This window comes from Sturnira hondurensis, unplaced genomic scaffold (assembly GCF_014824575.4).
Source record: "Sturnira hondurensis isolate 20B ecotype Veracruz unplaced genomic scaffold, ASM1482457v3 Scaffold0008782, whole genome shotgun sequence".
NCBI lineage: Eukaryota > Metazoa > Chordata > Mammalia > Chiroptera > Phyllostomidae > Sturnira > Sturnira hondurensis.
This window is the reverse complement of record NW_028081413.1, coordinates 323410-350719: the sequence shown is the minus strand read 5'-3', so window position 1 is coordinate 350719 and position 27310 is coordinate 323410. Positions and strand designations below refer to the sequence as shown.

General features: G+C 42.5%; 1 protein-coding gene across 5 annotated transcripts; it reads left to right on the top strand.

Moving 5' to 3' along the window:
* The first annotated feature begins 237 nt into the window (after positions 1-237).
* NUSAP1 (nucleolar and spindle associated protein 1) lies at positions 238-26579 on the top strand. Of its 5 annotated transcripts, none has more exons than XM_037056033.1 (11): positions 238-355; positions 7022-7090; positions 9760-9972; positions 11638-11797; positions 12093-12194; positions 13441-13550; positions 16975-17159; positions 18844-19001; positions 22120-22236; positions 24820-24928; positions 25706-26578. In XM_037056033.1, exons 1-11 carry the CDS (start codon positions 263-265, stop codon positions 25797-25799), a joined length of 1410 nt encoding a protein of 469 aa, XP_036911928.1. In that variant the 5' UTR covers positions 238-262; the 3' UTR covers positions 25800-26578. The 5 variants fall into 5 exon arrangements, with proteins under 5 accessions (XP_036911928.1, XP_036911927.1, XP_036911931.1 ...); XM_037056032.1 differs by having other exon boundaries at positions 16972-17159; XM_037056036.1 differs by having other exon boundaries at positions 9778-9972; positions 25706-26576.
* Positions 26580-27310: the final 731 nt, after the last annotated feature.

Here is a 27310-nt window from a genome sequence, read left to right as displayed (position 1 = left end):
CCTGGGCACGCGCCCTTCAGCGCCTAAACTTGGATGAGGAGGGGTCGCGTAGAACTTGGGTTTGGTAAGAGGAATCAGCCTTTCTATTGGCCAACGCCAGGAAACCCCGCCTTCAACATTGTTAACCAATGAAAGTGCAGCGTTCTTAATTTAAACTGTCTGTAGACCTTAGGTCGGCCAACGCTTACGGTGGCGCCAGAGTTTTGAACCGTGCAGCTGAGGTGGAGGATACCCTGTGTAGCTGCCTGCGTTGCAGATCGCGATGACCGTCCCCTCACTGGAGGAGCTGGACTCCTTAAAGTACAGTGACCTGCAGAACCTGGCCAAGAGTCTGGGCCTCCGGGCAAACCTGAGGGTACGGAGCCGGTGGCTCAGGACCGTAGGGGGTGGGGTAGGCTGAGCAGCCTTTGGGAGCCGCGGTGAGAAGGGATTGAACCGGTCCCTGTCGGTTAGATTTAGGTTGTTGGTATTCCTCCAGCTGCACAAGTTGGGCGGAAAGGGAGTCCTAGGCCTCGGCTTCAACAAGGTTTGTTTGGTTTGCTTTTACTCTGTGATACTTTACAGGGCACCATTTACGAATGCAGACCCAGAAAGTTAAAGGAACGCTGGCTCTAATGCCGATTAATGTTAGGCAGTCGCGGAAATAACAGCCTTGGCTTTTGGAAAATTCAAAAGTTACACTTATGTACATTGTAATAGCGCCCAAAATCTCTTGCTACTTTATTGGGGGACGTAGAAGACAGGATGTTTTTTAGGGGACCAGCCCCGTGGACGCATTTTTATAATTCAGCCTTGACCTGAAATGATCGTTCATTTATTGATCGCTATTGTGTTAGTGTCTCCAAACCAGTAAGGTCTTTGACTCCGAGGCCGCAAAATATTTCAAGGAAATGTGGGGATTCGGTTTGAGATTGGGTTTCTGTATTAGATTCTAGTGGAGTTTTCCCACATAATGCTAATGTATACTCTGGAAATTTGTTCTTCTGGCTATGATATTCACACTGAATAGAATGCCTAAATCAGCCATCCCAACTGTTTTTAAGTGACTTAAATAAAATAATTAGTGCCCATCTGTTGGGGCCGGATATAAAGGAGTGTCTTTGGAGATAATTCTGCTATGATCTTTAATGGTTCCAGAATGTTTCATAAACAAAGCCTAATACCTTAGCTTAAATACCTTAGGCTTTTTGCAGCTAAAATGTTTTATCCAAGACTGCATCGAAACTGGACTGAGTGGTCACTGAACACTTGGTAGGGTTGTCCTTCTTCGTACCTTTGCTAATTTTGACTTTTCGGCCTCAGATCCCCTTCTCCCTCTGTCTTCTTTATCAGCATGAATAATTTCCACTTACTCTCCACAGTCTCCCTGAACTGACTTCACTCACTTGGTGCCCCATCCCCTCCTGTTCTTTCCCTTAGCCACAGGTCCACCCAATCATCCCAGGAGCCCCCTGTGCTTTTAAACAGTTTAATTTCAAGTACTGTCTTTGAGCCCTTGCAAGCTTCTACCTTGTACTCTGGTTATTTGTGTGTGTATGTTATCTTCTCTACAAAAATTTAAGTCCCTTGAACGGGGATTTCATTCTTCCACCTTGGAAGTCTTTACAGAATTAATTGCAGTACATTTTATATAGGAGATGCTGAATAGTTGATCAAGTTTGAGAAATGGTACCTCTCAATAAATATTTGACACTATGTGCCAGGAATTGTGTGCCAGGCAGGCAACAGGGTCTGTAGTGACAAATACTGAGCTACTGCACCTCTATGAACCCAGATAACCGACTACCCCAGATCGGGGGCTATTTGGACTATTATTTACACCTACTTTGTGGCAGTGCACCAGAGGGCAGCAAGAGAGTTGCAGTGGAGGCTTCCTACCTGAATTCAGAGCTCTGGCTAACAGTGAGACCCCAGACCCACTTGGATCTCTGAACAGCTCCGAACAATCCCACCGATCATTGTGTCTTGAAGCACCTGATCCGGGGCAGTCCGTTACCTGTTTTCATAGAGGTGCAGTACTACAGTAGTTGTCACTGTTACAGACCCCGTTGCCAGCCTAGCACACAGTTTCTGGCACATGGTGTCAAATGTTTCTTGAGAGGTACCATTTCTCAGACAAATTTGATCATACAAGGCTTTATTATAGCCAATTATAAAAAGACACCTTGGAGACGGAGAAAATTAAACTCGGACTAGGTATTAAGTTATATTAGAGTACTGTTAATTTTGTTGGGTATGATAATGGTATTGTGGTTATGTTTCTGTCTCTCTCTTTTTTTAAGTCCTTATCTCTTGGTAATACATACCAAGTGTTTTCAGGTGAAATGTTATGATGCCTTGGATTTGCTATAAAATACTTGAAGGAAAAAGAGGGGGTTAGAAGAACAGCAGAATGTCATAATTGTTGAAACATGTGGGTTCATAACACTAGTCTCTATTTTTGTATTTGAAATTTTCCATAATTAAAATGTTTTAAATTATGTACAGTTGGTATATAGCCCAGGAGCTCATTAGTTAGTTGCTGTTTTAAATTTCAAGCACTTAGCAAAAAATGAATAAATTACTCTAAGAAAATATCAAGATTTGATATTTTTAAAAATGTTCTCACCAGCATGATAACATTCTAAATAGATTTAGGAGAGGAAATATTAGCTCTTGATCGAGATCCTGTTATCAGTGGTAAAGCAAAATGAAGGAGTCAGTTAGCAATGTGTATTGTGTGGCCCCGGTCCTTTTTTCTTCTCACTCAGGCCCTCCCTCTCCTTCCCGCCAGTTTAGATTATGAAGACCAGCCCTGTTTCCACTTGCAGTGCTCCTCCCTTACCTGGCAAAACTCTAAGCCTGATTAAACTCAGCTTTGTGCTTGATCATTGCCTATACGTAACCAGCTGATCCTGGCTGGAAAAAAAAAAAAAACCTAAGTTGTTGGCTGAACTTAATTTAAATTTATGAGCATAAATTGTAAAAGTGCCATTTGATTCTCTCATACTTCTTGGTAGTCATCAACTTTCCAATTTTTAAGGACAATTATTTCATATCTTCTCCCCTCAGATTGGCTCCCCTTCCTCACTTGATGCATTTCCTCATATGCCGCGGAGAAATAGATGCAATCAGCTGAGCATTACCTCATCTCTCCACCCCCAAACACTGCAGGCAGCCTGCACCTGTCCCTGCCTACTCTGCCGCCCTCCTACTGCTCTAAAAGGCTCTGCCTAAGGGAGGCCTTGCCGTTTGTGCTGGGGATCCTGTTTCTTTCTCTATGGGACACTCCCGTAATGTCTCTCTCCTGCATCAGTTTCTCCCATTCTGCCGCTCATTTCTGTGATGCATACAAATCAAATCTTAACATCACCTATTTTTTTTTATTTTTTCTCTTACAGTTGACAGTTACAGTTGAAATTCATAAAGATTTCACCATCTTTAAAAAAAATAAAAACTCTCCTGACCCCACATCCTTCATCTACTGCCCAATTTCTCTGTTCTTTTCCACGAAAAGCACTCTTATTGAAGCCATGCCTCGTATCTTACAAAGCCTGTGGTCCATCTCTTTGACATTTCATTTTGTCTTGCCTTACTGGCACTTTCTTCTAGTCTCCTTTGCTGGTCTTCCTCTGCCAAATCTCTAACTGTGGAGTGCCCCACAGTTCTCTCCTTGGCCTTTTCTCTAACTTTGCTTTCTCCCTAGTGACCTTATCCATTCTTCTAGGACTAATGACTCCGAAACCCACCATCTCCTGTGCAAACTCTCCCCTGAGCTGCTGGCTCATGTATTTAAGTGCATCTTAGACAGCTTGGTCAGTTCAAAACAGTTAAGATTTCATCCCAACTCAGTAAATGATTCAGACCTACTTTACATCACTCTCCTTCCTCCCTTCACTGCTCACAACCATCCACCCTGTCAGCTCTTCCTCCAAAGCAACTTGAAACCTGACCTCTGTGCACCATCTCCAGTGCTACAGCCCGGGCCACGCACCCTTGGCCCTTGGCCACCGCTTCGGCCTATCTAATGCTCTCCTTGCCTCTACTCGTGCCTCACAATAGTGTCCTCTTGATGATGGAGAGCTATCTGCAACTTAGAACGTGTCGTTTTCTTTCTGCTCAGTGACCTCCAGTGATTTTCCTTACACCTAAAATAAAATCCAAACTCCGCTAAAAGTAATATGAGAAACTTGGCTTGGTCCTGATTTGAAGGGAAATTTTTAAAAAGAAAACAGCTAACATTGGAGATGGTTGAGGAAATTTGATCGTGGGCTATTCATCAGAAGACATAAGGAAATCATTACCTTTCCTAGGTATGGTAATTCATTCAAGGTTATGTAGGAAAATATCTTCTTATTTTTAGCAGATGTGGCTGTTGTATTTAGTGGTAAAGTATTATGTCTGGAACTCGCTTTCAAATAGCTCTGGTAAGAAGTATATTGATACAGAGAGAAAGCAAACATAAAACAATACTAACAAGCACTGAATCTAGGTGGGGAGTATAAGAGTATTTACTAAACTATTTGACTTATCTTTGTAATAGCAAGTTAAAAGGAAGAAATCCCCACGGCCAGCTGCGGCCCGTAGCCCTCTCCTGGCCCAGCCTCTGGTCACCTCCCTGGTCTCCCTGCCCTCCTCTCGCCCAAGTGTTCACCATGCAGCTTCTTTCTGTCCTTCACACTCACCATCCCAGGGCCTCTGGGCTTGGTGTCCCTCGCTTGGAATGCTCCTTCCTCCCATTTCACCTGCTGCTTTGTCCTCCGACTCACATCTCACCTCAAAAGTCACACCTCTGAGAGGCCTTTCCTGACCACCCTAACTCGGGTAGCGCCCCCAATCTAGTCACCAATGTTGCTTTCTGTCTCACAGAACCTGACGCCATATTTGCTTCAGTTCACTTGGTTAGTAGGCAGTTCTCCTGCTGTTCCACTGCTCAAGGCTCCTGAAGGCGGAGGCCTCACCTCCTTTGTTCACCACCGTCTCTCCATTGCCCAGGACAGTGTCAGACGCCATCGATGCCCGGGCAGAGCGTGAGTGAGTGTGTGCTGGCACAACATCTGGGCCTCCGGCTCACCCTCTTGAGCATCGCCTCGTATCATACAACCTGCTAGAAGACACCCCCCACCCTTGGCTCTGCCACACGCACACTGTGTTGACGTCCTTGTGGGTTGGCTGAGACTTTCATGATATTTCAAGGTGTCCTGGAAATCTGTATGGTGTAGAATTTATGATTAACAATACTGTATCATATACCTAAAACTTTGCTAAGAGGATAAGTCTTAGTTGAGCGCTCATACCACCAAAAAACCCGAAAATGTGTAGGAAACTTCTGGAGGTGATGGATCGCTTATGGCAGTGATGATGGATTTATGGGTGTATACTTCACCTCCAAACACGTCAAGTTGTACACATTAAATATCTACAGCTTTGGCGAGTCAACCAGACTCCAGTAAAGCGGTTGAGGGGGGAAAGATGTTAGTGACAGCAGAACCAAGAATGCCTAAACTCTGCCCTGCTGATCTTCCCCCGCACAGGGACAACCCCAAGAGAGGCTCACGTGTTACAGGAAAGGGGAGCTGGCCCTGAGCAGGTCTGCCTAGGGCCCGCCTGTAGTGTGTGGGTTCTTGACTTTGTACAGGAAAGAGTTCATGAGTTCAGGTGATTTTCAGAGTATGTGTATTAATGTCGGGGACAATGAAATGAGGAAGGGCCTAGAAGCATCAGGGGAGGGACAAGTGGGGAAATGAGCCTGGGCGGTGCTGCTTTGGTTCACTAAGAAGTCAGAGAAAAGGGGCCCTGGGAAAGGTTCAGGGGTGAGCCCAGGACAAGCTGCCCCTGCCCACTGCTCCCTGGCTACAAGTCTCATGGGGACCCTTAGGGTTTAGGAGATGCCATGCCTGTGGGGGCAGAAGTGTGCGTGCTCCTGAGACCAAGAGCCAGTGCCGTGGCTTCTTTTCTTGTTGTTGTTTTGAGGATTTTAAATGCCCGGAGTTTAGGGAGGACTTACGGGAGGGTCTCAATAGAATAGTCACCAGCTTTATGCTGATGGGCCAGAATGAGATTTACCTCATTCATGTAACTTTATCCGTCCTGGGTGTGGTTGGCACAAATAGCGCTAATTGGATTTCTGGTCTGTCTCTGTGAATAGGGTGAGTTAAGCTCTTTGCCCTCTTGTTGGGGAGGAGTTACACCACTTACTCTTTTTTTTTATTTTATTTTATTCATTTATCTTTAGAAGGGAAGGGAAGGAGAGAGGAAGAGAAACATCAATGTATGGTTGCTTCTTGTGCATTCCCGGCTGGGAACTGGCCCCTGCCGGGAACTGGCCTGCAACCCAGGAATGTGCCCTGACTGGGAATCGAACCGTGATTGTCTGGTTCCACCACTTACTCTTAAATGCGCCCTGCACATCGTTCAGCCAGAGTGGTCATTCCGAGTAAGGCAGAATTGGTCACCCACTGCCCTGCTGCTGTGGATTCTTCAGAGACTGCCCTTTACCCTGAGAGTAAAGATTATGTATTTAAGACGCTTAGAAGGCTCAGGCCCTGCCCACTTTCCCAGCATTCTCTCAGCATCTCCTTCAACAGCTGCACACTCCAACCACGCTGAACTGTAGGGTTTCAAACTTCACGCTCATTCTTGCCTTCCCTGCTAATTTTTCACCTTTTCCCCATATCCCACTCTCTCCTAATCATCCTTCAGACATCAGCAGCTAGAGGCATCAAGTCTGCATCTTAGAACTGGCGTATTCAGTGACCTGCTGATGTCTGCACCCTAGTGGGCAAGCCCACGTGTGTTCTCTCACAACATCCTGGTCTTCCTTGTGTTGGCCTGACCCCACTGCAGTGTCATTGCTGCTTCCCTTTTCTGACTTCACTCTGCTGTGAAATCTGTGAGGGCAGAGACCTGTTTTGGTCTTCGTTCTGTCCCCAAAGCCTGCCCAAGGGACACTTGAATACAAGAACAGGAGAAAATGTTCAGTGTATCTGTCTTGCATATTTGCTTTCTGGCTCTACCGTTAAAATCTTTAACTTTCCTGCAGGCAGACAAGTTGCTAAAGTCACTGAAAGCCCACCTGAAACAGCAAGCAAGAAAAGAAAATGAAAATCAGGTAAGCAAGGTTTCTCATCACCTCTTTAGCAAAATTGTCATATTTAGTTAATGAATAATAAGCACAATTAGTGGTGGCTTTTAAGACATGGCTGTTTTTTCAACAGAGATCATTATTGGTTATAGTAAGTCCTTCCATTATAACTACTGGGTAAAAATGGCAAAACTGCCTTGCAGCAAGTGATGTGTTGAATAAGACGCTCCCGCACAAATGCAAAAGTTAACTACTAGTTGCCAAAAAGTGTAAGAGAGAGCATGGAGTGCGTAGGGAAGGAGGCCGATTCAAAGTCAGAGCAACCCCGGTTCAATAGCAGCTCTGTCGTTTCTCCTGTGTGACCTGGGGAAACGCATGCTCCTCGATTCTTAGTTCCCTGCTCTGCTGTGGGAGTCAGACAAAGGGCGGACTGTGGAGGAGAACTGCAGTGAACCGCAAACCGCCGCCGTCGGGAGGGGTTGTCGTGGCTGCTTTGAATCCACACCAGAGAGTTCTGAGAAGGCATGACACCGAAGGGGTCAGTGGCTCATTAGGGCCGGTTTCTTCACTTGAGACAGAGGAAAGTGTTGAGAGGCCGTAGGGAACTAGGCCTTGGCGAGCATCTGCTCAATGTCTGGAAATGAAGGTAAATATAAATGTGAACTGAAAATCTAACTTGCTTGTCTCTGTAAGTATATTCTGAGTTACAAACATTTTTAAACTTTCAATATGCGAATTTTTTCAGATTCCAGGATTTGATTAACTAAAAATAGGGGGAAAATTTAAATTAATTGAAAGTTTTTACATCAAGTAAACCATTTCATTTATATATGCACTCGTATGTGTTTTGAATTATTAAGGATAGCCCTGACTGGCGGCTTAGGGGCTTGGGTGTTGTCCCGCAGACCAAAAGGACTCCAATTTAATTCCGGGTCAGGACACGTGCCAGGGTTGCCCAGAGCATCACCAAACCGAGGGCGACTGCACTCTCAGAAGGTGGGGTCCAGGAACCATAGTGCAATGGACTGAACAGTCAGGCTACAAAGCTGCACGTGCAGAGTACCAGGTGTCTACCACAGTCTAAAATATTAGGTTTCTCTGGAAGGAAAGTAAGTGCGTATCAAGCAAATGCCTCCGGCATTCAAGGATCCACTGGGTGAGTCTCCTCCCTGCCTAAGGAACCTAGTAGGTCGGATCCCACCAGATAACAAGCACTCACACATCAAGCTACTAATGAGGTTTTTGCTCCAAAATATGAATAAAAGGCCAACAGTATGGACATTTGAGGAAAGCCTGTAGTCTGAGAGAGTTTAAGAGAAACAGTGGAAAAGATTACCCTAAAGAAAATAAAGATGATGCAGAAAACGAAAGCTTAAAAAAGCTTAAAAAGCTTTTAAAAAGTGCAACCTATACCCTGACCAGTGTGGCTCAGTTGGCTAGGCAACATCCCACAAAATGAAAGGGTGGTCGCGGATTGGATCACCAGGCACGGCATGTGCCTGGGCTGTGGGTTCAGGGTGCTTACAAGACCAATCAGTGTTTCTCTCTCACGCTGATGTTTCTCTTCCTCTCTTTCTCCCTCTCTTCCCCTCAATAAATAAACAAATAGACAGATAGATAAATACATCTTTTTTTAAAAAACCTTACAATAACTTATTGATTTATCAGCTTTTAGAATCCAGCTACCCAGAAAAGGCACAGATGGTTCAATTAAGATTATGTAACAGGCTGTAATGTCAGCGACTTGGAAACTTAAAAAGAGTCAGACAAAGCGCGGACTGTGGAGGAGAACCGCAGTGAACCACAAACCACCGCCGTCGGGAGGGGTTGTCGTGGCTGCTTTGAATCCACACCAGAGAAGATGACATGTTGAGAGGCGAGGGGACATATAAGGGTGCTAGTAGGTTTACAAGCTAGATACTTTATATACAGTTGTGGAACAAGATTTAAGGTCCGTAAGTGTGTTTAAAACTCCAGAGGGAACCATCAGAGTGACTGACGTGGTAAGAGTCTGTTAGGGAGAAGACGGGGAGACGGGTGGTGCAAATGAGGTAAGTTTAGCATGTGATAGACACTAAAAATAGCTATTGAGAATATAACTAAAAAAAGAAAATGTAAGCGAATATCTCTTCAGCAGATCACTAGTGACATGTAAGTAACCACCTGAAATTAAACCTGAGAAATAGGAAGGCTGGGCAGAGAACTAATTATTTTCATTGTAATCTCATTAGTATATATTTTTAAGATTTTATTTATTTATTTGGGGGGAGGGGAAGGGGGCAGAGGAGAGAAACATCAGTGTGTGGTTGAGCACCCCCTGCTGGGGACCTGGCCTGCAATGAGGTAATCCATATAAACTGTCAAAAAAAGTTGTGACATTAACTGTAATTATTGTTAGTCATACTGTTATAGTATACTGCCTGGCACATAGCATATATTCGATAAATTAATACACTTTTAGTAATTTGCTTATTTACTCACACTAAAATAACGTTGCATGCTTTCCTAGCCTAGTCTTTTAGCCTGGGTTATTAAATGTGATTATTTCCTTTTGAGTACTCTGTCTTGTCCTCCTTGCCTGTAATTTAGTGCTCAAGAGTTTTAAAATGTCTTTTGTGTGTGTACTGTATGTTTTTTATTCAGTCTAAATGCCGATTCTTTCTGAGCATTATACTTCTATACTTTGGACATAGCAGATCAATGTCTCCTTTCAGGATGAAAGTCAGACTTCTGCATCCTCTTGTGATGAGACCGAGATGCAGATGACCAGCTGGGAACAAGCTGAGAGGCACCCAGATAGGCATTTCACCAAGACAAGGAGAAGGCGCAGGACTGTCCACAGCAATCCTGGCTCCCAACTAAATGGATGTGTCCAAACTGAAGATAAGCCACTACCCATGGCAAAATTGGTATATTCTTAGGGAACTTTCTTTTTACTTCCCTTATGCTCTCAGGTAGCGGTAAACCCTGTGTGTTGTGAGCCCCATGAACACACAGAGCCATGTATAGGCTGCTCTCCGTCTGCCCCCGTGCCAGCGCTCAGGAAGCACTTACTAAGTATTAAGCACAAATTAAATATTTGTTGGAGAAACATGAAACTTCGTTAAGTGTTTACTTAAGTGAGGTGTAGTAAATAAGGCAAGAAAAACCAATGTTAAATATGATTTTTTTCTCTTTCCTATCCTGTCCTAGGCCCTGTGATTGCAGGGGCCTCGCTCACTTGCTTTGAGAGGACTCCAATTATATTATCCTTTCATTCAAATGTAGTTTTTACAAAACATGGTCCTAGTATTTATTTTCTAGCTTTGTGCAATCCTTTAGTCGTTAGCTTATCAGGGTCTCTCAGTGTTGTTTCTCATCCCTAAGAGAGTCGGTCCTGCCATTCGTGCCTTCCAGCGATCCCTGATATCTCCTAGTCCCAGATTCATACACTGTGACTCTTGGTGAGGCAGAGAACCAAATCTGCCACACAGAAATTTTACTCTCCTATCCCTGGCTGGCTGCAAACCAAAGGATCGTAGATTCGATTCCCAGTCAGGGTACGTACCTGAGTTTTAGGCCAGGTCCCTCGTGGGGGACACATGAGAGGCAACCACACATTTGATGTTTCTCTCCCTCTCTTTCTCCTTCCCTTCCCCTCTCTCTAAAAATAAGTAAAAGAAAAAAATCTTATTCTCCTACTTTTCTTTAACTCTTTTCCCTCCTCACCTTGGTACCCAGCTTTTTTTTTTTAATTAAAGATTTTGTTTATTTATTTTTAGAGGGGAAGGAAAGGAGAGAAGAAGAGAAATGTCAATGTATGGTTGCCTCTCATGCGTCCCCTGCTGGGAACTGGCCTGCAATCTGGGCATGTGCCCTGACCGGGAGTTGAATTGTGATCCTTTGGTTCATAGGCCTGCACTCAATCCACTGAGCTACACAAGCCAGGGCAGGTACCTAGCTTTTGAAGGCAGTGATTACTTAGATTATTTAGATTATTATTTAAAAGGCCAGGAAATCAGACCTTTTGGTTCACAGGCTGGTGCTCAATCCACTGAGCCACACCAGCCAGGGCAATGTTTTTAAATTTTTTAACTATATATATATATTTTAAATATTTTTAATATTTATTTATTTTTAGAGAGAGGGGAAGGGAAGGAGAAAGAGTGGGAGAGAAATATCCATGTGTGGTTGCCTCTCATGTGTCCCCCACTGGGGACCTGCCCCACAACCCAGGCATGTGCCCTGACTGGGAATGGAACCAGTGACCCTTTGTTTCACAGGCTTGTGCTCAATCCACTGAGCTACACCAGCCAGAGCTTTTAGCGATATATTTTAAATCGAGATGTAAGTGACGTAAAAGATTACTTTAGTTTCAGGTGTGCAGCCTAATGATTCGATCGATGTTTGTACATATTGCGAAATGAGCACCATTTGTCTGGTTAATATGCATCACCATACATAATTACAAAAATGTTTCTCTTGTGATGGGAACTTTGAAGATGCACTTTCTTAGCAACTTTCAAATGTGATAACCCCTTATTTATCATTTAAATCATTTATTTCCTTTTAAAATATTTATTTCCTTTTAATAGGATGATTCAGAAATAAAAACAAGTGATCCCACTGAGTTCAAGAATCAAGAAAAGCAGGACACCCAGATTCTCAGAGCTGCTGCAGAAGTTCCTTCTCTACCAGATGAGAGCCAAGGAGTGGAGCATACGGTGCCCTCAGGGAAAAAAAGGAGAATAAATGGTATGCCAATTAACTAAAAATCCAAAATTGCAAGAGCAGCCGCGTGCCCTACGTTGCTGTGGTTGCCACCACCCAGTGCCGCATACTGGGTGCCTGGAAACCACGTCTGTTCTCTCGTGTTCTGGGGGCAGGACGTCTGAAACCAAGGTGCCAACAGGACCCTGCTCCCCCTCGACCCCGGGTGTAGTTCTTCCTGGCCTCAATCTACCTCCTGGTGGTGGCAGCTGACCCTCAGTGTTTCTTTTCTTTTAATTTGTTGAAATCTCTTCATTAGCTCCGTATCTTTTGTATTCAGGTAATGCAGATTCAAAGGTACCTTCAGAAAGAAAGAAGTCTGTCTACACAGATGGGTTTTCCAAATCTGGAAAAAATAAAAGAATTGCAAGCACGACTCCAAGTAAGTTTTGCACACAAAATAGCAAAGTGAGGGTGGCCCCTGGCTGCTGTGGAGAGCCAGTGTGCCCGGGGTGCGGACCTCGGGCTGACTTCTGCGTTCTCTCACTTCCCAGCTGCGAGACCTCAGGCAACTTACTTATCCTCAGCAAACCCACCTCCTCGGTGAAAAGTGGGAGTGGTCGTAGTGGGTGTCTCATCAGGCCAATATATGAATTAATTGAGACTGTTTTTCCACTTCTGATTACCTAGTACAGTAACTAGCAAGTAGCAAGTACTCAATCAATATCTGAAAATGAATGTCTGTAAAGTACTTGGCACAGTGTCCACCTTGTAGTAAATTCTCTTTAAAAAAAAAATAAGTCTAAGGGACTCCATTTTTGAACAAGTAATTCTGCCCTGTTGCTTGGCATATTGAATATTGATTGCTTGGCATATATTAGAATTTCATGTACTTAATTAAAATTTGTTTAATTCTTTGTTTCTTAATTTTTTATTCTTTTTTAAAATTGATTTTAGGGAGAGAAAGGAAGATTGATTTGTTGTTCCACTCATTTATAGTTATTGGTCGATTCTTATATGTGCCCCATCCGGAAATCAAATCTGCAGCCTTGGCATATCTGAATGATGTTCTAACCAACCGAGCTAGCTACCTGACCAGGGCAAATATTCTTAAATAGAATGTACATATATATTCAATTAATTAAAATAACACAGAGCAGGGATCAGCAAACTACTGCCTGCCTTGGCCTATCTTATAGCCCTTGAGCTAGGAATGGTTTTTACAGTTTTAAAGAGTTTTATTAGAAAAGAAGAATATGAGACGGGCCATACCATTTGTGGCCACAAAGCCTAAAATATTTACTATCTGCCCTTTACAGGATAAGTATGCCAGTGCTTGGCATAGAACTTTCTAAGCATTTTAAAACATCAAATTTAGGGTTAAATAATGCCACGTGATTAACTGCCGAGGCGAGAGGACAGATCTGCTATTCGTGTCTTACCCTCTGGACTAAACCAAACTGTCAGCAGTGAAATGGACAGTGGAGACATGGGGAATGTTTGATCATTTTAGGATATGTTTTGTCCATGAGTTCCCAAAACTAAATGTTTTGAAGTGAAATTTTGGTAAAGATGATGTTGAAATTGAATATCAGGGATGCAGAGGAGAAAATAAGTGTTAATGGAAGAACAGAGGGACGGTGAATTTTGTTTTGTTACTAATTTTAATATTTTGCGGAATGTTCTAGACTTTAAGAAGCTTCATGAGGCTCGTTTTAAGGAAATGGAGTCTATTGATCAATATGTTAAGAGAAAAAAGGAACATTTTGAACAACACAATTTACTTAATGAGCTTAAGGTAATTATGTTTTTAATGGGACTAAGGTATTTGATTTTTTGTTTTAAATCCCCACCTGAGGACTTTTTGTTTTCATTGCTTTTGGAGAAAGAAGAAGGGAAGGATGGGTGGGGGGAGAGAATGAGAGAAACATCGATTAGTTAGTTGCCTTTTGTACATGTCCCAACTGGGGTCGCACTGACTTGGAATCAAACCCTCAACCTGCCAGTGTAGAGACAGTGCTCCAAGCAGCTGAGCCACATTGGCCAGAGCTAAACTATTTGACTTTAATGTTGATACTGTGTACACACCATGATTAATACAGCCAGCTTTCTATTACTCCGCTAGTGGAATGGATTTGTTTGACTTTAATGTATCTTTATTATCTTAAATTGCTTTCCCCCACTATGAGAATTTTCAAATCCCTCCAGATAAAACAGTGACACCTCACTATACACAGTGAATTCCAAAGTGGCACTGTTTCCTACATTCAGACTTGGTGCCTCTCACCTTTGTTGAGGATGGACTGATTTGTGGCTGAAGCCATCTTTTCCTGTCTCTCACGCAGAGGAAAAAGGGGTGGCTAGCAGTGGCCGACGTAAAGGCTTTCGGTGATAACTGAGCTCCCCGGGGAGTCTCCAGTCCAGCTCCTACAGACCTCTACCCGCCAGGCTGGGTTAGCAGGCTAGTGAGCTGATGACATCCCGGGAAGTTAATGCCGTTGTCCTACTTGGTATCTGGTATTCGTGCCACACAGAGGCCTGGGAAACATTTATTTCAGAACTTTTAATACATAACCAACCACCTGCTGTTTCTCAAAAAGAATTTGAGGCAGTTTGTAGTATTACAACACAAAACAGCATACAGTCGATTTAGAAAGGGCAGAAAATGAGCACTTTAGCAGGGACATTGTCATTGTATCACTCAGTTGAGTTTTGAATGTTACTGGTGCTGATGCCAGTAGGGAAGTGCACTGGGTGATAAATTCTAAATCGTAATTTAAAAAACACATAAGTTTCTCAGTAAGCAGCTTAATTTTGGGAAATAAACATTCATTTGAACACATTTATAAAACCACTGTTGCACAATTAAAGACACTGTCAATCAATCTTCAAGCAAAGTGCAACAAAGCCAAGTCACAGCTTTAAACGTCACCATTCCTTCACAGGAATTCCTTCCATGTTTGTGACCGGACAACACGGGTGGAGAATCAGAGAGGGGATGTGTAGTGTGTCCATAGTACTTTGTTAAATACTAACAAGGGCTAGGTATCATTGCATTCACAGCTGAGTACTGGGACAAGACGCCTGTGCCGACTCCAGGAAAGTAGACACTTAGCTTCTTTTTCTGCATAGGCATGAGCTAGTGGCAAATATGCCCAGACACAGGGCCATTCGTTTTCTTTACCATGAAGCTAGGTCTGCTTAAGTACTTGATTGAAAGTCAAGCTTTCTGTACGACAGAACGTGGGTGAGTTGATTTTCCAGGTAAAAGTAAAGGGCAGGACAACTGTCTCAATGGTGAACTTGAGTGTAGCCTTGAAGGTGTGTTGAATTAATGAGGAGCTTGTCTTATTTTTTACTGTCAGCTCCCTCTGAATGAGTTTAGTTCTAAAACCCTGTCCCACAGCCCTTATTTAAGGTATTGGCCTATAGATGGGTTATTTAGTATTGGACTGACTTGGAGAATGGAGAATAACAGCAGTCACAGTGACTTCGCCATAGCCGATATGAAGTTTGGGGACTGGACCTTTAGATAGTGATAGTAATGAGTGAGCAAATCATCTTTCCTCGAGTTCCAGGATTAGAAAGGGAGCCCCCGCTTCGATTTGTGGCCAAATGGCCCTCTGCGAAAATCAGAAACCTTGTGCCCCGAGATGCCTGCTTACTTCGTTAACTGTGATAATAGTCAAAGTTTTAACAACTTTGATAATCTGAACAAAATTCCAATTGGTATTTCTGTAATCATTCTGTTACATGCTGTTTATATGTTAGATATCTTTTTATGTTATAATTGGCTATTTTTCTTTGAACTTACTGATTTAAATTTTTGCACATTTATAAGCCATTAATCTATATTAATGATATATACTACATGTTACAAATATTTTCCCACAGTTTATCTTTTAACTATATTCATGATGGCTTTGACCTTGTAAAAATGTTTTTGTTTTATTTTTAGTTAAATCTACCCAGCTTTTTGTTTTACTCTGAATTTTGTTCATGCTCTCCCTATCCCAAGTTCATAAAAATGCTCTTACATTTCTTTTTACCATTCTGTTCTTTTTTCCCTTGTTTAATCTACAACCCATGTTTCTATTTTTGTGTATTATATGACTGAGTTCCTTTTCTCATTAGAACAAGATTTTTATTGCTGAAAGAAAGGGAGGGATTGATTGGATATTTGGCTAAGAAAATGAATTAGTACCACCAGAGTCAGCAGTATAATGTTATACCTGAAACAAAGCCTTAGTACATGTAGAATCATTTTTATGTTTATGTGCTGCTCAAGCAGAGACATAGAGTTGATGGTCCTGGCACCAGTTGTGAACTGCAGGGAGACACTGCGAGGAGAGGGAATGTTAGGGGATGCACAGAAGAATGCATAAAAGGTGTGGTTAGGTACAACAGTATACCGCACACATCTGGCCTGGGTCCTCAGCTTACGATAGAGATGTATACTCACAAAGTATTTGTTTTAAATGTGTCTCACAACATTAGCATCTCTTCTGTTCACATGTCAAAATGAGAAGTTAACATAATTCTCTAGTTGTTTGTATTTATAGGCTACAATCAGAATTTTTTTGTCATTTGGGTTTTCATTGTGGATTTCAGTCGTTCTGCCTCTGTTGTCATTAGTGAAGTGACATTTCTTCTGCTTGCACCAGAGCTTAGACTAATGACAATAAAACATCCAATTATTCTGTCTGCCTTGACAAATGATAAGCTAAGTACAGCTCTTCCCAGCCATTTCAGAGAGAGCATATTTCTCCTCCCCTTCTTGTCTTTAGGTTTTATTTTTGAAGAATTTTTAAAAACTATGTGGGGGTGGAGTAGGGGTAGAATTATTTGTAGATTTTACTTGCTAATCATGTTTTAGGTTCTTGTTTGAGTCTGTATTTAGAAATCTGCATGTCCTGCTCTCAAAGTTACTGTTCTCCAAGAGAACCTACTTATTCTCCCTTTCTGGCCATAGGATCTCTTTAAGCCACATTATTTCTCTAGTTAGAAAATACCTTGGTGCTTGGGAGCTGGGAATGGCTTTACTCAGCACATCCATGTTACGGTTAACTCAGAGTCACCACAGCAGGGAGACTAGGATGATGCAGTGGGGTTCAGAGTGGGGATGAAACAGGAAAAATGGGGGCGCTCTTCTGCACTTTGCCAAGGAGACAATACTGTCTAAGAGGTCAAGCTTTAACGGTACACTTGCCTTTCTTCAGAAGCAGCCCATTACTAAGGACATAGTGGCAACTCCCGTCGGTCTCCAAGGAAGACGCTCCATGGCTCCTACACCTGCAAGCCGGGGGCGTTCGCAGGGCCGCGCCTGGGGCACCGCAGATCAGAGCAGCCTGTGTGTGGGAGGGCCGGCCAAGCGCTCAGCTCTCTCCGTGACTAAAATGAACGTCAGGTAAAGAGCTCCAGAATGTGACTGAGGGCAGGTCTGGAAGCTCAGCAGCTCTGATACACATTAGGTGGATTACATCAGATATGTTTTCATGGTGATAGAAAAAGGGTGAGGAAGAGGATCAGAACAGAGAAAAAGATCAGCAGATGGCTTTTACAAGTTCTGATCTTTTCCTTTAAATTTGTATTTGGTTTTCTTCTTTTATCCAGCTTCCCTAAGTGCACATTTATTTGATTCATAAGTAAAGAGAGAAAATAAGATATATGTGAATATTTTCCATTTTATTAGTTTTAGGTATTCCTGCAAAGATGTATAAAGAAAAATCTTTCCATTGACTTAAATACAAAGTTGAAGCTAAATTCCTACCGAAAATCTCTCAGTGCAGTGAATTGAAAAAAATGGCGCATCCAAAAGTATGAATACTGTACCTGTCGGGTGCTGCAGTAACATAGCTGTCCCATGCCCATCAGTCCCTGTTGGTTTGCTTGTACTTTTCCTGGCATCAGGGTACCCCTCAACTATGACTGTCCCCAAAGATGAAGATCTTCATGCTCCTTTTCTTTATTTTTAAATTTATTTTTTTAATACTCCCCCGAAATTATGTTTATTGATTTTAGAGAGAGGAAGGGGGTGGGGAAAGAGAAACATCAATCGATTGCCTCCTGTATGCACCCCAACTGGGAATCTAACCTGCAACCTAAGTATGTGGCCTGAATGGGAGTCTGACCCACAGCAACCTTCTGGTGCATGGAACGATGCTCCAGCCAACTGAGCCACCAGCCAGGGCACACTCCTTTCTTTTAATACGAAATTTTATTTTTTCCTTTTTAAAGAGCCTTTGTAGCATCTGATAGAGCTGGTGCATGGTAAAGCTTCCCCACTGTGTGTGATTATCTGGCATAGTTTTTAACACTTAAAAATGCCCTTGAGTTTGGAGTTGTATTCACTGACTCATCTTAGAATATGAGCCACTATACTCAGCAGTTCTGATTGTATGTAGTCCTGTTTCAGAGTGCCGTGGTCGGGGTCTAGCCCTCGGTTTACTGCAGTATTCAAACAGCCTGGACTTCACAGCACATCCAGTCTCCCCAGCTCTGTTGTAGAGTCTTTGGTAATAATTTAGGGTGTTGATTCAGGATCACCATCAAATTATCAATTGCAAGTCCAGAGGTCCCCTATCAACCCTCCACCACCAACCCTATGTACATTTATATCTGTCATCAGTAGTATTCATTGAATGTGAGATGCCATCAACTGAGGAGTCACCATTATTTTATGAGCCAATAAAAAATGTCACTGCCAGCTAACTATGACATGTTATCATTTTCAAATACATCCCAATATCAGAGATATTAAAATGTAGGAAAGCTATGTATCAGAGAATCCATGAAATACATTTATGGCAAATGAGTAACGTTCTTCTAGGGATATGTAAGTCTGTTCCCATCACTCATCTGACATAGCAATCTCTAGTTCCCTCTAACTTGCCATCACCAGGAAGAGGAGAAATAAGGGAGCTTCTTCGAGCACCTTCTAATGTGTAACTCAGTCTGCAGCACGTCCTTCAGGCGCTGCCTTGCACTGTCATTGGCCAAGATGGTGAGAAGAGAATAAAGCTGTATTTTATACACTTGACATAAGCTTCTCTTGGCACAACTCATGTCTTGCACTCCACTGTCCCATTTAGGTTTTCGGCTGCTACTAAAGATAATGAATACAAGCGTTCACTGACCAAGACTCCAGCCAGAAAGTCTCCACACGTGCCCGTATCCAGGAATACCCCAATGGGCCAGGCTATGCTTGGGACGAACCAGTTAAAGCCCACAAAGAGGGATTCTGCTACAGGTAAAGCCAAACTGTTGGTCCACCTTTAACCCATGTAACTTCCTGAAATTAAGTAAATCTGTTTCCTTGAAGCCTCTCCACATGTGTAAAATCTAAAGCAAACATTTCACTATAGCATATTTTTCATTTTATACTAGTGAGGGAAATGCCAGAGACACAAAGTAAAAACTGGTGTCCGCCTGAGGACTCTGTCCTTCCTGTCCAAGAGGACTCCTACGATGGTGACCCTCCCTGAAGAACATTCAGCCCCTTCTCAAACCCGAGGATTAGAAGGAGGATCACAGTGTTTGTTACAGCCTCCAGACAGTGCTGCAGGGCCCTGACCTAACGTGAACAGAGGTCACAGTGTTGACTAGTAGACCAGATAAGCCAGAGTGAGCCTTATAGGTGCCTTGTCCACACTGTCCACTTCATTATCATCTACAAGGACCAGGAGGTTTTCAAAAGAATACTGTAAAACCACGTGGACATTTAAAACAGTTATCACCAACAGGTTGAGGCCAGTGTTAGAAGTGAGTAGGTCAAGGTTCTCCTGAGAGTCCTATTGCATATGTCGGTCAAGAGCCTTGATTATGCAGAAAGGATTGCCCGATTCCCTGAGACTAGATGAATCCAGCAGGACTTCAGACTGATCATTGTTAGTAATGATCAGTGTGGAGACTCTGAGGATTTCTTCATGCCTTTGAGACCTAAATTAAAGACTTAATAGTGAGACTGACAACTGAATTTCAAGAGAAAGACCAGAGGTGGGAATAGTACATTTATATGATTCTTCCCCTAAGTGATCTCTCATTCCCACCCTAATCCTTATTCATGTCTATACCAGCTAGCAAATGTTCCATGGAACATTCTTTTTTTCCCACGGAACATTCTAAATCATTCTGTACTACAGAAAGAAAGGGACTTAGGCAGAGGGCAGTGCTAAAAACACGGAGGGCGGTCTTGCACGACACCATCATTTTCCGGAGAGCACTGTGCCTCTGAGCTCACTGAGCACCCCCCTTGTAGTGGGAAGGGACTCATAAATGTTCTCAAATCAGGGCATGGGCAGAAACTTAATGTGTACCGTGTTCCGAGCTTTCTCTTCGAAGTAATTCAGGACTGTGCCTAGTTGAGGTTAGATATTTTATTCCCCAGATATCAAATATGAATTTAATGAATATGAACTCCAACTATGGTTTTCGTTTTTGCTGTGACTTGCTTTATTCACTCAGCATAATGTTTCAAGAATCATCCATATTTCCCCAGCCAGTGTGGCTCAGCTGGGTGTTCTGCAAAGTGAAAAGGTTGTTGGTTCAATTCCCGTCAGGGCACAGGCTTGGGTTGCAGATTCAATCCCTGGACTAGGCATGTATAAAAGGCAACGGTTGATGTTTCTCTAGAAGAAGATACAAGAAACCCTGTACACAGGACAATGACACCTCAGCCCCCTTCAAATTTTGTGCTATAGGACCTCACACAGTTCTCCCAATCGCCATCAGCTCCCCCATTGTATTTTTCTGAATCTCATCAGTGGTCTGAAGCCTCTTCTCTCATAGGTGATTTTAGTTTGGGGAAGAGCCAGAAGTTGCAGGGTGCCAAATCAGGGTTATAGGGGGTGCTAGTCACCTGAGGGATCAAAGAACTCTGCACAAGATGCGATGCATGGTTGTGAGGAAGATGCCAATCACCAGTTCCCCATAACTGCGGACTTCGGAATTATCCAAATAGTTTCCATAGAGGAATATTCAAGCTTAATTCAAAATTTGATGCAGATTTATTGCTGTACTCACTCAGTCATTTTGAATGCAACAGCCACACAGTGCACATGCTCACTCAACAGTGTCTACCGCCCCCACTGACTAGTACAGTGAAGTCGTCATTGTTCACACATGCACATTCCAGTCCACTCACCTTGGCTGCCAGGTTACATCGATGTCAGGCAAACCATTCTCATTATATTAACAGATGGCTGAACTGTTTCCAGATAGACCTGGCATTTCAGTTTATCTATTTTACTGCGGATAGACATGGTTATTTCCAACTTTTGTTATTATATATAGTGACCATTCTTGAATATGTCTCCTATAAGTGTGTAAGAATTCCTCTAGACCTTGGATTGGGGCTGCGGTGAGAAGGATATGCAGTTTACCGTACTCACTGAACCCTACTCTTGACACTCTCAGCAGCAGTCTGTGACAGCTGCACTGATCCCCTTCTTCCCACTCCTTAATATTGACAGAGTGCGGTTGCTTATGCACAGGGCTTTGTGCTTTTCTGTTTCAACCAGGAGGTCCTAGATTCTCATCACATGTACAGGCAAGGGCGAACGTTTGACAGTAGCCTGCACGCAGCCTGCAAGCAGAGAGGCCTATTAAATGTGTGCCAGGTGTACGGTGCCCAGCTGTAGAAATATTTGGCTTACTAAAGTAAACCATCCTGGTATAGTTTTTCTGTGGTACAAAAATTCACCTTCTTAAATAATAGCTTTTATTAATAATAAACAGAATCATGAATCTTTTCATCATCTATATATGATTAGGTTTCTTGCAGGCTTTATACTTGTATTGATGAAAATGCTACTACTGACATACAATTTTTAAGAAGGGTCAATAATATCAGGTAAATAGCCTGAAAAATTACCCAGTTAATTCTTTTTTAGTTTTTTAAAGGTTTTATTTTTAAAGAGGGGGAAGGGACAGAGAAAGAGAGGGAGAGAAACATCATTCGGTTGCCTTTTCATACACACCCCTACCAGGGACGGAAACCACAACCCAGGTGTGTACCTAACCAGGAATCGAACCAGCAACCTTTCGCTCTGGAGGACAGTGCCCAACCAGTTGAGCCACACTAGTCAGTGCTGCCCAGTTAATTCTTTAAACCGGATTCTAAACTCCCACCTGATCTAGGAAGTGTCACAATGTTTACAGACTGTGGAGAGCAGCTACCAGGGGAAACAAACCTCAGTGGTTACTGTTCCTCAGTTACTCTTCTTTTCCTTTTTTACCCTTTATCTGTTTGAAATTGTTTGTATAGATTGTATTTTTAAGCTTGAGAAGTGATACTTATTTTAAAAAACCACAACAGGTCTTTTTATCTATAACTATACCCTTGGGTTTTGTTTGTTGGCTTTTTCTAGTGTTTACCCCATTCAAGCTGTTGGCTGGCGCAGCACAGACTCCAGTTTCCAGTAGGAAACCAGTATTTGACCTGAAAGCAAGTTTGTCTCGTCCCCTCACCTATGAGCCACACAAAGGTATGTGGGGATGTTTTGAAGCACAAGACATGTGAAGACTTAAATTAGCCAATTTCACATCCGAGCATGAGACTCAGATGGAACCCTGCTTGACCACCTAGGGTCCCTGCCTGCCCCCCATGATTTAAAAAAGTCCATTAAATAAGTATTAATAATTGATTCAGCCCTGGCTGGTGTAGCTCAGTGGATTAAGCACGGGCCTGCGAACCACACGATTGCGGTTTGATTCCCAGTCAGGGCACATGCCTGGGTTGCAGGCCAGTTCCCAGCAGGGGACTCACGAGAGGCAACCATACATTGATGTTTCTCTCCTTCGCTCCTTCCCTTCCCCTCTAAGGATAAATAAATAAAATCTTTAAAAAATAATAATAATAATAATAATTGATTCAGTTAACATTTTTGTTATTCAAAGACAATTTCTAATCAGCGTTACTACAAAGAATTAATAAAAATTTCAGCCTAAATCAAGAAACTCTGAAGTAAGCCTATGGGAAAATGAGTATTTTCTTTACAACTTTCAAAGGGTCCCAGACTGGCTGCAAACTACCAATTCAACAACCTGCTGCATTGATCAACCAGAGGTCATTCTTGAGCATATGTGAAAGTATTCTTACATCTGCTTAAAATATCAATAGTTAATGTGATCTACCTTTCAGTGCTTTTGGAATTACATTAAAACAAAAAGTTCCTACAATAATTGTGCTTATGTAACATTTATCTTTAAATTACTAATGTCAATGAAACATAATGTAAACATAAATCTTTTTAAAATAATTATTTATTTATAGAGGGTAGGGGAAGGATAAAGAGGAGAGAGATATCAATGTGCAGTTGCCTGTCACACACCCTAGCTGGGGACCCGGCCCGCAACCCAGGCATATGCCCCTGACTGGGAATTGAACTGGCTGCCCTTTGGTTCACAGGCCACTGCTCAATCCACTGAGCCACACCAGCCAGGGCTGAAAACATAAACCTTATTTACCTGTTAGAGTCAGGTCATCTGTGGTGGAAGGAAGAAAAGAAAAGTCTACTTCTCCACACACCCCATTTTTTCTCCCCAGGTTTTGCCATCTGTGGCAATGGCCCCTCTCACCAATACGTTGTCCTCTGAGTTGTCTGGGCAGAAATCTCAGAGTCCCCCAGAGTCCTTTTACCTCTCCCTTTAAAAAAGATCTTTAATCTGACTGCTTTTTGCCCCTCCACTGTCATTCCCTTTGGTCCCAATCATCTCTTCCTTGGACTTCTAGAACAGCCTCTTTATCCCACTACAACCTTAGGGTCAAGCAGCACATTACTACCTTGCTTACACCCTGTTGAGGTTTCCTATCTCCCAACCTCAGTCATCACCTTCTGCCTTCTCTAACTTTGGGCCAATCACACAGCTGTTTCAGCTCCTCAGACACCAAGCTCATTGCCACCTCCAGGTCCTTGAACTTGTCATCCCTCTCCTCTACCCGGAATACTGTATCCACAGACCTTTGCATAGCTTGCTCCCTCGTTTTAATGGGACTTCCACGGAGCTGCCACGAGCTCAGGCCTTTACTCCCTGCCTCCCAGTCTTCACTCCTTAGCCTGTCCCCCATTTCTTCACAGCACATGGCACCACCTGATGCTGTGTTTAGTTGACTATCATCTACTTCTACCATTGGCACGCCAGCCCAAGAGAGCAAGGACTTTGACAACTTGGTTTACTGCTTATGTCCTCAGCACCCACGACAGTCCCTGGCATGTGCCAGGGACTCAAGAAGTGTTTGCTGTGGGAATGACCGTGACCACCACTAACTAAGCAGTACTTCAGCAGTTACTAATTGAATGATAGTGATGGTGTGACTATTTTTATAAAATGGGAAACTGCACATGGTAATCACTGGTTCTCAGGCATGGGTCATGTACTGTGCAAATGGAGCTCTACATAAAGACCTGGAAACTTGGTCCCAGTTCTAAAGCCAACAAATTATCCCACTTGATCCATTCTAAATACAATTTAACGTGTAACAGTAATAACAAACTGAACAGGTAAAATACCACTTTAATATTAAACGTAATACAGTGCAACCTTGGGGCAAACTACTTGCTTGTGATGGCTTCTTTTAAATTGTTATGTAATGGGAGGTTGTTTTTGTGTGTGTATTTTTAGTATTAAGGTTTACTCTATGAGTTTTCAAGGATTAAAAAGTAGAACACAGCCCTGACCAGCGTGGTTCAGTTGGCTAAACATCATCCCACAAGGCAAAATGGTACTGGTTCGATTCCTGGTCAGGGCACTCATCTAGGTTGCAGACTCAGTCCCTGGCTGGGGTGTGTGTGAGAGGCAACTGATTGATGTTTCTTTTTCTTTCTTTCTCTTCCTCTTCCCCCCTAAAAATAAATAAATAAATATTGGGGGGGAAAGATTACAATATTTGGAGAAAAAATGCAATTTATATGTGTGGATTATGAAATTGAAATTAACAAAAGACATACTGGCAAATGTGTATTAAAATATACATGTTGATAGAAAGCAAGTAACCACAGATGAATAAAATTAGGAATATAAACACAAGAGCCTTCATTAATCTGTCTTTGTCTCTGGTTCTAAACTAGGAAAACTTAAACCATGGGGACAGTCGAAAGAAAATAAATCCCTCAATGAGCATGGAAGCCGAGTTAGCTTCCACAAGAAAACTTACAAACAGCCTCGTCTCCAGACCAGGTGCGTATATAATTATCCACTTCTATAGTTCTTTTAATTTTGAAAGACTGCATATAAAAGCAGAGCCTATCTGCCCAAACAGCACACCTGGAGGTCACCATTCCTCCAGTCACCAGTCCAAGTGCCCAGGGCTCCTCGGTGTGCAGATAAATGTAAATTCATCACTTCAGGGGAACCAGGCTTGCCAGGGTTCAAGGCCCTGCACAGGGTAAACCCCGGACGATCCTTAGAGGCTTCCTTCTGCCTGAAAACCAAGTTAAAGCCAGAGCTTGAGTGGATTTCCTGCATGAAACCCTCCTGAGACAGTTACCTGTCATGTGACCTGTCTACACCCACCTGCCACCAAGACCTTTACTATTTGCTATTAAAATCATTAACTTGGTCTCTGGGCTTTTTTTTCCCCCCTTAATCCCATTCCTAATGCCAAAGTCAGATCCTAGTTCCTAGTTCCAGCATTTTCACCAGACTAGTTAATTTTAAGCTTGACATTTGACTTCCAGAGGTAGAGATTTATCAATTAAAACAAAAACTACAGGGGTTGGGTTCAAGCACCAAGACGCTTTCTGGTTTCAGTTCTGCACTTGACTTTAGGATGCTCATTAAATTGGTGGGAAATACCAATTTATAGCCCTTTGACACAGCAGCAATTTTCATCACAGACCCCCGGGTATATCGCTGTAAGTGTATTTAAGTTTGGATGTTAGTCTAACAAGTGCTTTAGAGTAGTCTGTTGTGAGTTTCACCAGAGCCTAATTAACATGCACTTGTGCCTTTTAGGGAGGAGCAACGCATGAAACATGAGCAAGAACGAAAGGAGAAAAAAGCAAAGGTTTTGGGAACTCGAAGGGGTATCATTATGGCTGCAGATTAATAGTTTAACATCCTGTAAATATTCCTTTATTCTGAACCCTTTTTTTTTGTAAATATATTGTACTGTTTTTCCCACTTTAGTCAAAAGATCTTTTTCTTTCTCTGTTCTAAAGTAGCATGTGTTCATTACCTTAAAACTCAAAAAATCTTCCAAATGGTTTTAATGTAAGTTCCAGTATAACTCAGTTTTCTAACAAGACCCATCCTATAGATTTTTATAAGTTCCATGCTATATATTCTTGACCTACATTATTAATGTCAAGTTTCCTCTGCTGGCTCCGATGTTAACACAATTGTGATCCTCTTCTAGGCAAGAGGATTTACCTGACAGTAATTAGTTACACTGCAAGCCTTAATAGACATTGAACAGTAGGAATATGAAGAGGATTAGCTGGCCAGAGTCACCTCTTCATCCTCTAGAGAATCTAATCCCTTAATGAAAATGTGGGCCATGTGGGTTGGTTATGGCCTCAAGTTTACCCATGTTGAAGTGGTTTTTTTCACACTTATACACCTTTGTTTAGATCATGTCATGTAATTGCCATCTCACTCAATACAGTCTTAAAAACAAAAACTCTGTAGCTCATTCTAGCATTGCTTATTTACCAATATATGAGCCATAGTGAAATTGGAGGATTCCTGCTTTAAGGATTACTGTGCTGTCAAACTTACATCTTCATTAATGGAGAGACTGGAGTTGCTTAGCATCATATCCATGTTTGTTGCACCTAAGTGGAGCTCTTCTGGGTTTTGTACTGCCTCAGATTTTCATAAATAAAATTTTTCCTCACAGTTGCAGATTCATTCTTTGTAAATAATTATCTTCTTAGATTTGGTTGACCAGCTAAGATGGACAAGGTCGTTGGCGCTCTTCCTCCTTTCCTGACCACCCCGCCCACCCCAAGAAGTGACCATGTCCTTTTGTATTTCTACATCGATGAACCCACAGAACATGACACACTCATGGATGCTTAATCAACTTAGATTTTGCTATCAAGAGGCAGAGATCATATAAATCAAGAAACCGTGGGGTAACTGTCAAATACACTGCTGCTGAGAAGGTAAAATTATATAACCACCTTGAAGACCAGTTTAGTAGTTTCTTTAAAAAGTTCAATGTACGTGTATCATATGACCCAGCAATTCTATACCTTGGTATACATGAGATCTGTCCAGAAAGTATCCCGCCACGTAAATGAAAGAGAGACATTTACTGAAGATACAAGAAACACTGTATACAGGAAAATGATGCCTCAGTCCCCTTCAAAGCAGGCACCTTGGGACCTCACTCGGCTCTCCCAGTCATCATCAGCTCCCCCGTTACATTTTCCTGAATCTCATCAACAGTCTGAAATCTCCCTTCCAAAGGTAATTTTAGTTTTGGGAAAAGCCAGAAGTTGTGGGGCACCAAATCAGGGCTGTTAGTGGAGCTAAGTCACCTGAATGCTTTATATTCTCTTAACTTATTTTAAACTTGGCTCTATTAGGGTACTCTTAATTATAATATAGTTT

What these genes read in the sequence shown, in the direction of transcription:
- NUSAP1 (XM_037056032.1), top strand. Translation starts at nt 263, where the DNA reads ATGACCGTCCCCTCACTGGAGGAGCTGGACTCCTTAAAGTACAGTGAC. An exon ending in AATTGCAAGCACGACTCCAA is followed by an intron (nt 12,195 to 13,440) that starts GTAAGTTTTGCA and finishes GGAATGTTCTAG; the next exon opens with ACTTTAAGAAGCTTCATGAG. An exon ending in CAGCCTCGTCTCCAGACCAG is followed by an intron (nt 24,929 to 25,705) that starts GTGCGTATATAA and finishes TGTGCCTTTTAG; the next exon opens with GGAGGAGCAACGCATGAAAC.